Genomic DNA, 13,614 nt, shown 5'->3' on the forward strand with positions numbered 1-13,614 from the left:
TCCTGTCGCGACATCACTTCCTGTCGCACTCGTGGTTCCCTGCAGCGGCCGATCCGACGAGTCTCGCTCGGCTTTCCACCCGTCCCCCGTGCTCCTGAGGAAGCAGGTGGTCGGTGTGACGGCGAGGACGACGTTAAGGAGAGACGTCCAAACTGTCCGCTCGCCTTAACCTCCCTCTTAACCTTTTTAGTTTTCAGCGTCGCCCTCTCGGACGCGGCAGGAACATCTGCGGATGCGTTCGTGTGCCGCTCTTAAACTTTTCCTCCCCCCAACGAGTTCTGTTTGCGGGAAGCCAGACGGAGGCTGATGGGCTTGTCGCTCTATATCTTCGTCTCGGCTCGCCCCGACATCATCCTCGCCGCCGCCACCGCCACGCTCCGACAGGCAGATCAAGTCACATCTCTCGGCCCGGCGCACCTGAAACCGAAACGCTCTCCTTACCCTCCTCCTCCTCCTCCTCTTCGTCCTCTTCGTCCACGTCAATAACCTGCCATCAGCGGCCGACCGGCACCTCTCACAGCAGGATGTCACATGGATGTGACTGTTGATGGATATGGAGGGATTAAGCGCAGAAAAACCACCCCCACCCTCCCAACACACACACACACACACACACACACACACACACACACACACACACACACACACAGCCCTCAACTGTCACTCAAACACCCTCATGTTATAAATATGGTATGGAGACAAAGACGGATACAAAACACACCATTCAACAATTTTTTAACGCCAAAATTCAGCTCCTGAAACACGACTCAAGAAAGACACACTACCCACAATGCAACTCAACAAGTTAAGTCCGTAGACTTTATACGAGAAGGGGACGTAGTCGTCGGGACGTCACCTCGTTGGTTTGTGGATGTTTTGCTGTCTCGAATTTTGCCGATTTTTGCGCAACCAATGAACAGGAAGCGACCATATTTGGACTGAGGAGAAACACCGTATACGTCTCTAGTGTCGGCTTCTATACAACCAGAGGAGTCGTGGTCAGTAGAGAGAATGCAGCTTTAACACATGAAGCATAGACTTCTATGCAACCAGAGGAGTCGTGGTCAGTAGAGAGAATGCAGCTTTAACACATGAAGCATAGACTTCTATGCAACCAGAGGAGTCGCCCCCTGGTGGTCAGGAGAGAGAATGCAGCTTTTAACACATGAAGCATAGACTTCTATACAACCAGAGGAGTCGCCCCCTGGTGGTCAGGAGAGAGAATGCAGCTTTAACACATGAAGCATAGACTTCTATACAACCAGAGGAGTCGTCCCCTGGTGGTCAGGAGAGGGAATGCAGCTTTAACACATGAAGCATAGACTTCTATACAACCAGAGGATTACCGAACGCCGCTGCCTGGTTTAACCACAGGTGTCGCCGTTGTTCCTGTATGTAAATGAGCTGCTAACGGGATCGACTCGTTGATACCAGCTCCAACATTTCAGTCTGAATCGAGGATCAACTCCAAAGTCCACTTCTCTGTAGAGTTCAAGTCTTTAGATCTCCTTGGCCGAACGATTGTTTTTCTTCTATCCTCCTGAGAGTCATAATCCTTAAGATGTTTTAGTTTTTACTTCTCCATTCCTCAGCAACGTCTGCATTCTGCGTTGACTTCCCTTCGCCGTCCTTTTCATTGTTGGTCCTCCGGAGTCGCCTTCAAAACCACTGATGAGAAACAGTTTGAAAAACACAAAGTGAGGAAAACGTGCGGCCATCTGTGTGCCAGGAGCGGTGACACCCATCCATCCCACCCTCCCCCCTTCGACACACTCCCCCGCCGCAGATAATAGCTGAAAGTTGGACTTGACAGGGATCAACATCTCTCCTCCGCTGTCTGTCCCCCAATCAATACTCCCCCCTGCCCCCACTTCTTATTATCAGCACTAATCTATATCTCTTTGTCTCGTTTTCTTTAGAGTCGCCTCCTTCTCTCGCCGCCCTTTTCTCCAAATTACATTAAGGGCAAATCCCGTGTTTTGGAGGTAACGAATGTGAAAATGACCTACATCGGAATTAGACGGAGGGGAAAGCGGGCCGCGGGGCAAGTGGACTGGGAAAGCGGGGACGAGTCAGAAGAAAAGAAAAGGAGAGGAGCGTCGATCGGGGAAGTTGATTGTGGAGGTTTCACTTTTGCTGTCTTTTTTGTTTGTTCTTCTTCCCGGACAAAGACAATGTGGAGGCGGAGACGTCTTGAGAGACCTCGCGGGCTTCTCTCCCGCGTCCGCACAAAAACAAAAAATGGCAGCGTCAATAAAAAGAAATAATGAAAGCGGAAAAAGCGCTAATGTTCGCGTCTCGGGCGCCGCCGCGGGCGTCGCAGGCGTGGAAACGGCGCCGTGCTTTCTTCAGAGAGCCGTGGTCTTTTGTGGGGCCATGTGTCACGCTCAGAAACTTCCCATCCCGAAATGTACTCCCACCACTCCCCCCCACTCACCCTCGAGATAAAGGCAGAATGGAGAGTGTTAGGCTTTTCTTTTGGCGGGGCCATTAACGGGAAGGCCTGAAAGGACTGGAAATGAACTCGGGATTTGCTCTGCGCCTCTTCTGCTTCTTTTATTTCTCCCCTTCTTCTTCTCCTTCTGTCGATTCTTCCGTCGTTGACCCCCAAAGCCTCGTTATCGTCTGCTGCTCCGGGCGCTGCAAGCGAGAGGAAGCCAAAGCATCTCAAATACTCACCGTACGAGTCTGAGGATGGTTTCAAGAATCTTCTTATTCACAATAAATCTAATGGAGAGAAAATAAAAGTGCCATTGAACTCCATTAAAAACAGAGGGGTGATCACGAGATCACCCAATATGGATTCATCCGCCACTGAAAATAGTCCCCAATAAATGATAATAGTACAAAAACCATGTCATTATCATTTATTTTAATTGTGTATACATATATTTGACTGTTTTATCATGATTTGTTTTATTTTCTTCATTTGGTGAACAATTAGTCGTCCATTTTCTCCCAGATTTCGTCTCGTCAATCACTGTGAATCTGGTTGTATTTGTTTAAAAGGTGCTTTATGAATAATTGATTGATTGGTTTATTGAAGGAAGTCAGAAAGTGATGAGACGGACAAACAAGATGTTGACTTTGCTGAGTTTCGATTATTTAGATACAAGGAAATTGAAATTGAAGCTCCGGGCTCAAACTGACTTATTAATATAACATGAATGGATTCTGTTCCATAAACTCTCTAAAAATATGCTAAACGTGAATAAACAAGATGCTGAGATGGCTTCAGTCTTCAAGTGGTCTGTCTGTCACTCCCAGTGTTTCTCCTCGCGTGTCCTCCACGTTGGCGAGCGTCTGGTGTCAGCGGAGAGCGAGCCAACCGAGGTGGGAACCATTAACCGCGGCGGCGAGAGCCGCGACTGCCAATGTAGTCGTGTTTACACTGCGGCTCGCCGCCGAGCTCAAAGGGAGGCGCGAACACACTTGTTGTCTCACCTCCTCAGCTGACGGCGGCGTGCGACGGAATCTGAGCAGCCATCGAGTCTTCATCACGTCCACGTTACGTTACGCCGTTTAGCTCCTCGCTGTCTGGCTCCCTTTCCTTCTCCCACTGGACAAAAAAAAACAAGCCATATTGTTTAGTTTTGTGACGGAGAAACGCCGTATACGTCTCTGGTGTCGACCTGTCAATCACCTTGTAGCCCCGCCCCTAAAACATCCCCTGCTTTATGCTCTGTTTGACTCTAAATGACCATAATTTATTAATTTATTCACCTTATTCTTTGACTGAAGGGCGCTGTGTGAACAAACCCCACCAGAATATATGTAGGAATGAAAGCGTAAAGTTTGGTAAGAGCTGCTGAAGTGGAGATTTCTGGATCAGAGTCTGAGAACAAAGTCATGGAGAGAAAACGTCCTTTAAAGAGATGCTGGAGGTCTCATCCCTGTCCCGTGTCCCCGTCCAGGTCTGGACCCGTCCCAGCGGCAGGGTGTGGAGGGTCTGATCTCCGCTGAGCCGAGCCGCTTCGACCACGCCGGCCTGTTCTCCATCCTGCAGAAGCAAACGCTGCAGCACCGCATGAGCGACTCCTTCTCCTGTCTGGTACGTACACACACACACACACACACACACACACACACACACACACACACACACACACACACACACATGCATACATACACACACACACACGCACACACACACACACACACACACACACACACACATGCATACATACACACACACACACACACACACGTACACACACACACACACACGCAGACACACACACACACAAACACGCACGCACACACACACGCACACACACAGACGCAGACGCGCACACACACACACGCGCGCAGACGCACGCACACACACACACACACACACACACGCAGACGCACACAAACACACACGCAGACACACACATGCAGACACACACACACACGCAGACACACACACATGCATACATACACGCACACACACAAACACACACGCAGACGCGCACACACACACACACACACGCAGACGCACACACACGCAGACACACACACACACATGCATACATACACGCACACACACGCAGGCGCACACACACAAACACACACGCAGACGCGCACACACACACACACACACACACGCAGACGCACACACACACACAGACGCACACAAACACGCAGACGCACACACACACGCAGACACACACACGCAGACACACACACACACACGCAGACACACACACACGCAGACGCACACACACAAACACACACGCAGACACACACACACACATGCATACATACACGCGCACACACACACACACAAACACACACGCAGACGCGCACACACAAATACACACGCAGACACACACACACACATGCATACATACACACACACGGACACACACACACACACACAGACACACACACACAGACACAGACACGCACATATGCACAGACACACACGCGCACACACACACACACAAACACACACGCAGACGCGCACACACAAATACACACGCAGACACACACACACACACGCAGACACACACACACACACATGCATACATACACACACACGGACACACACACACACAGACACGCACATATGCACAGACACACACACGCACACACACACACATGCACACAGACACACAGATGAAAAAAAAGGTGTTTTTCCGTCCATCCTCGTGAGCGTGACGTATCAGGAATACCTGCATGGAATTTCTTAAACTGTATCACAGGATGACCAGACTCCATAACTCTAGAATTAATAATTATGCATTTATTTACTAAACTCCCAGAGTGAAACACGTCACTAGAGGTCAGAGGGTCATGAGATACGCCAAGAACCTAGACGGCAAACTCTTAATGGCGTCAACGCATCACGACTTCACTCTGTCCCCGGCTTACCTTTCAGAATAAAAGCCCCAGAGTCGTTAGGGCTTTTATCGTGAAAGGCATTGTGACTTTTTAAAAAGTCATGGCATTTTAAAATGGTCTGGAAAAGCCCTTGAAAAAAAAAATCCCAAAAGTTTAGTAAAAGTCATGTAAATGTGTTATATTCATGTGTTCATGACGTTCATTTACGCTGAGTTTGAAATAATGAATATGCTTTTAAAAGAAAGACTCAAAATATAAGCATGCATACATACAGGCATCTATGTAAATGTTTATTCTTTTAATCAAACTATTGTCTCATTCATTTGAGTCATTTAAGGTTTACTGTATGCTTTGTATTCTCATTGTTAGTTTAAATACTACATTTACTCACTTTTTACTGTTTACACCCAGATTTCACTAAATGTTTGCTCATGGAAATTTGGTTTAAAGTCATGGAAATCCACTGGTCAACATTCATGTTAACGTCCGTGTTCTGTCCTCTATTATTATTTTAATTACTTCTCTTCGTGGCATCGATATCAGGACACTTGAGAGCGGCATCGCACGGAAGTTATAATTTAGTTGTCGTAAAACGAACCACTTGACTGTCACGCTGAGTCTGTGTGGTCAGATCCCATCCCCCCCAGAGCCCCTCCCCCCTGAGTGCTCAGCCCGGGGCGCTCTCTCACACTGATGGAGAGGATAAACGCTCTAATCAATACTTCCAAATAGGAACATGACCCTCACAGACAACTGCTGGGCCGACTCAATGGAGGAGGGGGGGTGTAATAAGTGTGTGTCTGAGGGGTGTGTGTTTGTGTTGTGTGCAACAACTAAGCACCAACCCCAGATCTGATTCACAGTTAGTTTTGTATTTTTACTTCACGTCGATCCAGAGCGGATCAATTTCTATTATTAATCTGTTTGTTTATTTTAAACACACGACTGACAGGAAGGCCTTCACTGGCCATGCAGCATGAATATTTAGTTACGCTTGTGATGATAATAATAATAACCTTTATTCATATACATTTATAATTACATATCACATTTCTTGCTGACTATGTATCTCAAAGCGCTGAACATAAAAAGAAAACAATAAATACAAACAGAAAACCTTTTGTAGATGAAATAAATAAAAATATTTAAAATTACAAAAATGTAAATAAAATATTTTGACAAGTGTTTAAATACATCAAAGATCATTTGAAAGGCAGACTCGTAGAACCGTCATCACACTCGTAGAACCGTCACCCCACTCGTAGAACCGTCATCACACTCGTAGAACCATCACCCCACTCGTAGAACCGTCACCACACTCGTAGAACCGTCATCACACTCGTAGAACCGTCACCACACTCGTAGAACCGTCATCACACTCGTAGAACCGTCATTACACTCGTAGAACCGTCATCACACTCGTAGAACCGTCATTACACTCGTAGAACCGTCATCACACTCGTAGAACCGTCTTTACACTCGTAGAACCGTCATCACACTCGTAGAACCGTCATCACACTCGTAGAACCGTTATTACTCTCGTAGAACCGTCATCACACTCGTAGAACCGTCATCACACTCGTAGAACCGTCATCACACTCGTAGAACCGTCATCACACTCGTAGAACCGTTATTACTCTCGTAGAACCGTCATCACACTCGTAGAACCGTCATCACACTCGTAGAACCGTCATCACACTCGTAGAACCGTCATCACACTCGTAGAACTATCATCACACTCGTAGAACCATCACCCCACTCGTAGAACCGTCATCACACTCGTAGAACCGTCATCAGACAAGTAGAACCGTCACCACTCTCGTAGAACCGTCATCACACTCGTAGAACCGCCATCACACTCGTAGAACCGTCATCACACTCGTAGAACCGTCACCCCACTCGTAGAACCATCACCACACTCGTAGAACCATCACCACACTCGTAGAACCGTCATCACACTCGTAGAACCGTCATCACACTCGTAGAACCGTCTTTACACTCGTAGAACCGTCATTACACTCGTAGAACCGTCTTTACACTCGTAGAACCGTCATCACACTCGTAGAACCGTTATTACTCTCGTAGAACCGTCATCACACTCGTAGAACCATCATCACACTCGTAGAACCGTCATCACACTCGTAGAACCGTCATCACACTCGTAGAACCGTTATTACTCTCGTAGAACCGTCATCACACTCGTAGAACCGTCATCACACTCGTAGAACCGTCATCACACTCGTAGAACTATCATCACACTCGTAGAACCATCACCCCACTCGTAGAACCGTCATCACACTCGTAGAACCGTCATCAGACAAGTAGAACCGTCACCACTCTCGTAGAACCGTCATCACACTCGTAGAACCGCCATCACACTCGTAGAACCATCATCACACTCGTAGAACCGTCATCACACTCGTAGAACCGTCATCACACTCGTAGAACCGTTATTACTCTCGTAGAACCGTCATCACACTCGTAGAACCGTCATCACACTCGTAGAACCGTCATCACACTCGTAGAACTATCATCACACTCGTAGAACCATCACCCCACTCGTAGAACCGTCATCACACTCGTAGAACCGTCATCAGACAAGTAGAACCGTCACCACTCTCGTAGAACCGTCATCACACTCGTAGAACCGCCATCACACTCGTAGAACCGTCATCACTCTCGTAGAACCGTCATCACACTCGTAGAACCGCCATCACACTCGTAGAACCGTCATCACACTCGTAGAACTATCATCACACTCGTAGAACCATCACCCCACTCGTAGAACCGTCATCACACTCGTAGAACCGTCATCAGACAAGTAGAACCGTCACCACTCTCGTAGAACCGTCATCACACTCGTAGAACCGCCATCACACTCGTAGAACCGTCATCACTCTCGTAGAACCGTCATCACACTCGTAGAACCGTCATCACACTCGTAGAACCGCCATCACACTCGTAGAACCATCACCCCACTCGTAGAACCGTCATCACACTCGTAGAACCGTCATCAGACAAGTAGAACCGTCACCACTCTCGTAGAACCGTCATCACACTCGTAGAACCGCCATCACACTCGTAGAACCGTCATCACACTCGTAGAACCGTCATCACACTCGTAGAATCGCCATCACACTCGTAGAACTATCATCACACTCGTAGAACCATCACCCCACTCGTAGAACCGTCATCACACTCGTAGAACCGTCATCACACTCGTAGAACCGTCATCAGACAAGTAGAACCGTCACCACTCTCGTAGAACCGTCATCACACTCGTAGAACCGTCATCACACTCGTAGAACCGTTATTACACTCGTAGAACCGTCATCACACTCGTAGAACCGTCATCACACTCGTAGAACCGTCATCACACTCGTAGAACCATTATTACACTCGTAGAACCGTCATCACACTCGTAGAACCGTCACCACTCTCGTAGAACCGTCATCACACTTGTAGAACCGTCATCACACACGTAGAACCGTCATCACACTCGTAGAACCGTCATCAGACACATAGAACCGTCATCACACACGTGGAACCGTCATCAGACTCGTAGAACCGTCATCGCACTCGTAGAACCGTCATCACACTCGTAGAACCGTCATCGCACTCGTAGAACCGTCATCACACTCGTAGAACCGTCATCGCACTCGTAGAACCGTCATCGCACTCGTAGAACCGTCATCGCACTCGTAGAACCGTCATCAGACACGTAGAACCATCATCACACTCGTAGAACCGTCATCACACTCGTAGAACCGTCATCAGACACGTAGAACCATCATCAGACTCGTAGAACCGTCATCACACTCGTAGAACCATCATCAGACACGTAGAAGCTCACTGAGCACGCTCAGCTCTTCTTCTCCAGTTTGAGGTGTCGTAGAGGCGGCCTCTATCGCCACCTGCTGGCCCGGAGGGTCGTTATGTGTTCCAGTGTGGACGGAGATGTTTCGTAAAAAAGAGGAAAATATGTGTTTTTTTGTATACATCTGTGTAGACGAGGCCCTTCAATGGGTCAGCTCACTCTGACATGTGTCGCGTTGTGTTCCCGTCTCTTTTTCTTTCTTTTTTTTAAAGCGGCAGAATGAGGAGACGTTCACCGGAGTGACATCTGTGCCTTCTTTCATTTTCTCTACCTGCCTCACCAGGACTCTTTTTTTCCCAGCTCTGCAATTAGACCGATCCATTCACGCCGCCCCTCCAGCTCCTCTCCGCTCGGCCTTTTGTGAAAACTCGAGGGCTTTGTGTTTCCAGCCTGAGCCCCCTTTTCACCGAACGCTCTGAGAAAAGGCCAGTGCCTCGGCGTGGGGGACATCTGTTGAGAAGTGGCTTGGATTCATGTCATGGACGGGGTCATATTTTATTCACCAAGAGTTGAACCCAACAACAACAACAGTAATTAGACAGAAATTTGGTTTGTAGCTGGGGCCCAGAGTCCTGCTGACGGGATCAGTGTAGTTCCCACTGATGATTGAAGGGTTAAGTCCCCCAGTGAAGCTGCTGGTGGACCAGTGAGTTCCAGCTCAAATGGTTTTGACACAACTTGGTCCATGTAGGTGGAAACATGAGGGGGGAAAAGTAAATCATTGAAAAGCATAATACAGCAGAACTTAGAAAACAAAAGCAGTCGTCATATGTCACAAGAAAACATGTTGAGTTTCCCAAAACTTAAAGAAAAAAAGAACAAACGATCGTGAAACAATTCGCAACCGGCCACATATATATATATATATATCACCAGGAAGTGAATGAACATTCCTGATCATTTTTGGTATTTTAGCATTTAGAAGAGATATACATTTGATAAATCAAATGTATATCTCTTCTTGCCGACCAGCAACCTCCTGTTCTTAAAGCTGCATTCTCTCTACTGACCACCAGGGGGTGACTCCTCTGGTTGTATAGAAGTCTATATAAATGACTCTACTTCTCTTGATTTATTCCCTCAGTAAACATTGTAAACATGAGTTTATGTCTCAGTCTCTAGTTTCAAGTCTTCTTCAATACAGCATGATATTCATTTAGTAAATTATGGTCATTTAGAGTCAAACAGACCATAAAGCAGGGAATGCTTTAGGGCGGGGCTACAAGGTGATTGACAGGTCTCTACCTGAGACGTCACTCCTCCTCAGTCCAGATAAGGTCACTTCCTGGTCACTGGTTGCAAAAGAAAATCCGAGAACTGAATGTTAAATGTTATAAAATGTTGATAGAGAATGCAGGACTCACTGGATGTGGTAATATGGCTGAATGTTTGTACATTCAACAGTTTTTTTCCTTTTTCCTCTTCCTATAAAATTCTACCTCCATTAAAACTAAATGTTGTTACCAACAGACCCATCAAAAATAAATAATCTAGATGTTTATTTCCTCTTTTGTGTGCTGGAGCAAATGTTGATGGTCAGCTGGTGATCGATCATCAGCAGCTTGTCTTCGTCCCAGGACCCCCCCTCCCAACCCGAAACCTCTGGCTAGTAAAGCAGAAGGAAGAGGATCATGGAGAATGAGCAGTGAACTGGACAACATGTTTACCTCTCCTCGTTTTTTCTTCTTTTAATCCGCACCACCGTGACGTGTAACCTGACCCACTTGGGTTCTCTGTGCGCCTTCAGTGTTGAACCCCGAAATGAGACTTCTTCGGCTCCACTGTTTGCTTTTAGAGGAGCTCTGCCGCTCCCCTTTAACACTTTAAAAAAAGCAACCTATTTTTAGGCCTCTGCCCGAAAATGTCATACCCAAACTAAAAAGGGTGTATCTCTGCAACCACCAGAGCTATTTGAATAATGTTGGTGTTATAATAAAAGGTACACATGTGAGATTTTGTTCAGAAGTGTAAATATCAGTCTATATGTTACTGGTTCAGAGTAAATGAAGATGACACACAGAAAAAAATGAAAAGGTTTCAGGTTTGCCTATAAAAAAATCACTTTCAAGATGATTATTTCTTTGAAATGATGCAGCTGTAAGGTCCAACTCTAACCCAAATCATAGCTCAATATGTGAACATTCTCTAACCCAAATCATAGCTCAATATGTGAACATTCTCTAACCCAAATCATAGCTCAATATGTGAACATTCTCTAACCCAAATCATAGCTCAATATGTGAACATTCTCTAACCCAAATCATAACTCAATATGTGAACATTCTCTAACCCAAATCATACACAATATGTGAACATTCTCTAACCCAAATCATAGCTCAATATGTGAACATTCTCTAACCCAAATCATACACAATATGTGAACATTCTCTAACCCAAATCATAGCTCAATATGTGAACATTCTCTAACCCAAATCATACACAATATGTGAACATTCTCTAACCCAAATCATAGCTCAATATGTGAACATTCTCTAACCCAAATCATACACAATATGTGAACATTCTCTAACCCAAATCATACACAATATGTGAACATTCTCTAACCCAAATCATAGCTCAATATGTGAACATTCTCTAACCCAAATCATACACAATATGTAAACATTCTCTAACCCAAATCATAGCTCAATATGTGAACATTCTCTAACCCAAATCATACACAATATGTGAACATTCTCTAACCCAAATCATAGCTCAATATGTGAACATTCTCTAACCCAAATCATACACAATATGTGAACATTATCTAACCCAAATCATAGCTCAATATGTGAACATTTTCTAACCCAAATCATAACACAATATGTGAACATTCTCTCTGCAAATATTGACTTTGATTAAGTGAAGCAGACTAAAGTTAGAGAGGGTTTAGTGCAGAGAAAATGCAGGCGAGGTCTCCAAAATTTGCATTGGCGCACATCTGTGACATTTGAATTTTTTTCATGTACCAAACCATATATTTCACTTGTATATTACTTATGGTGTTCAATACATCCAAATACAGTTTTTGGCTTTTTTTTCCTCATAAAACAAGCTATGATTTACAGTTTTATATATCATATCAGATTGCGCCGCAGTGTTCACACGGAGATGAACCGCTGATCTGGAAGGGGGGAAAAAAACAAAACGCAAAAATTATCTGTGTTTTTTTAAGCATCCGGGGGAAATAAGCCCAGCGGATAGCTCGAAAGCTTTTTTTAAGGAAATAAAATCGTACAGTCCGTCATGGAGAAAAGAGCTCAACATATATTGTGCAGGGTGCTTTGAGTTGCCCCCGAAAGCAGAACATGTAGTCACATGCATGTCCTGTAACTCTGCAAGTGACAAATCTGACCTTTGGGGGTCACAGGAAAAAAAATTGGGCCCCAAAAAACGTTTTCCCCCACGTCAGCTTCCCGTCAGGCCACACGCTGCTTTCACTTTATTCTTCTTCTTCTTCTTTTTCTTCCGGCGGGTCATGCCGCTCCCCTCGGGGAGGCGGCGGGCTCGGAGACGTGCCGTCGTGGCTGACGGAGCTCTAACGAGGCAGTCGGCTCGTTAGCCGCTAATTGAGCGGTCAGCGCCAAGACTGGAGTTCGCCATCTGTTTGTCACAGAGGAACATCTTGTCGCTTCGCGCCCGCCGACAGGCCTCTCTCTCTCCCCGCGGTGTGATATTAATAGCTCGAGCTCACAGACGGAGAGGAAGAGGAAGAAAGAAACTGGAGAAGGCGACAAACAAACTGGAGGGTGGTGTGTGTGTGTGTGTGTGTGTGTGTGTGTGTGTGTGTGTGTGTGTGTGGTGGACACTAAAAGGCCTGCAGAGGAGAAATGTGCCAGGTCCAGTTAACCCCGACAGGAAGCAGCATGTCTGAGAGAGTCCAAATAAAATACTGGAAATAATTTCAAGTCCTCAAATGATCTTTAAGACTTTAAGATCTTTAAGTTAAAATGTACAGAAACTATTTTCCTTCCGAAGAGACATTAAGAAATATGAAGATTTTTTACTGTTTTTACGGCACAAAAATAAATAAAGCAGCAACAAATATTTTCCCAAAAAAAGCTGCGATGTTCGAAGGGTAGAAGAACCTTCACTTCTACAATCCATGAGCTTACATTTGAATATCATTTGAATGAAACGTTAACTCGGTGTAGTTTTTACCAAACAAACTTTCATCTTTCGAGCGGCGGACGAAGTCCAAGAGACAACGAGCCGCTCTGAAGGGAAAGAAACTGTTTCTTTGCCGCTCGTCTGCTCCTCTGGGTCGCCTGTCGCCGGGCGGAAAGTCATGGCTGTGTGTGTGTGTGTGTGCTCGTGTGTGTCAGCTCGGTAGAGGTGCTAATTTCTTAATGCTCCTCCGTGAGGAATCTTAATTAGCGTTGCAGGTTTCATGCCTAATTTGCTAATTC

General features: G+C 46.0%; 1 protein-coding gene across 2 annotated transcripts in view; it reads left to right on the forward strand.

Moving 5' to 3' along the window:
* The window catches only part of cadps2 (Ca++-dependent secretion activator 2), a gene marked incomplete at its 3' end in the record, with an annotated part of 102,236 nt that overhangs the window by 21,044 nt on the left and 67,578 nt on the right, over positions 1 to 13,614 (forward strand). For both annotated transcript variants that reach the window (XM_079223928.1, XM_079223929.1), the window contains exon 10: positions 3,915 to 4,051. In XM_079223928.1, the coding sequence (XP_079080054.1) occupies positions 3,915 to 4,051 (137 nt within the window). The remainder of the gene's footprint in view (positions 1 to 3,914; positions 4,052 to 13,614) is intronic.

The sequence above is a fragment of the Taurulus bubalis genome, assembly GCF_910589615.1.
Source record: "Taurulus bubalis genome assembly, chromosome: 9".
NCBI lineage: Eukaryota > Metazoa > Chordata > Actinopteri > Perciformes > Cottidae > Taurulus > Taurulus bubalis.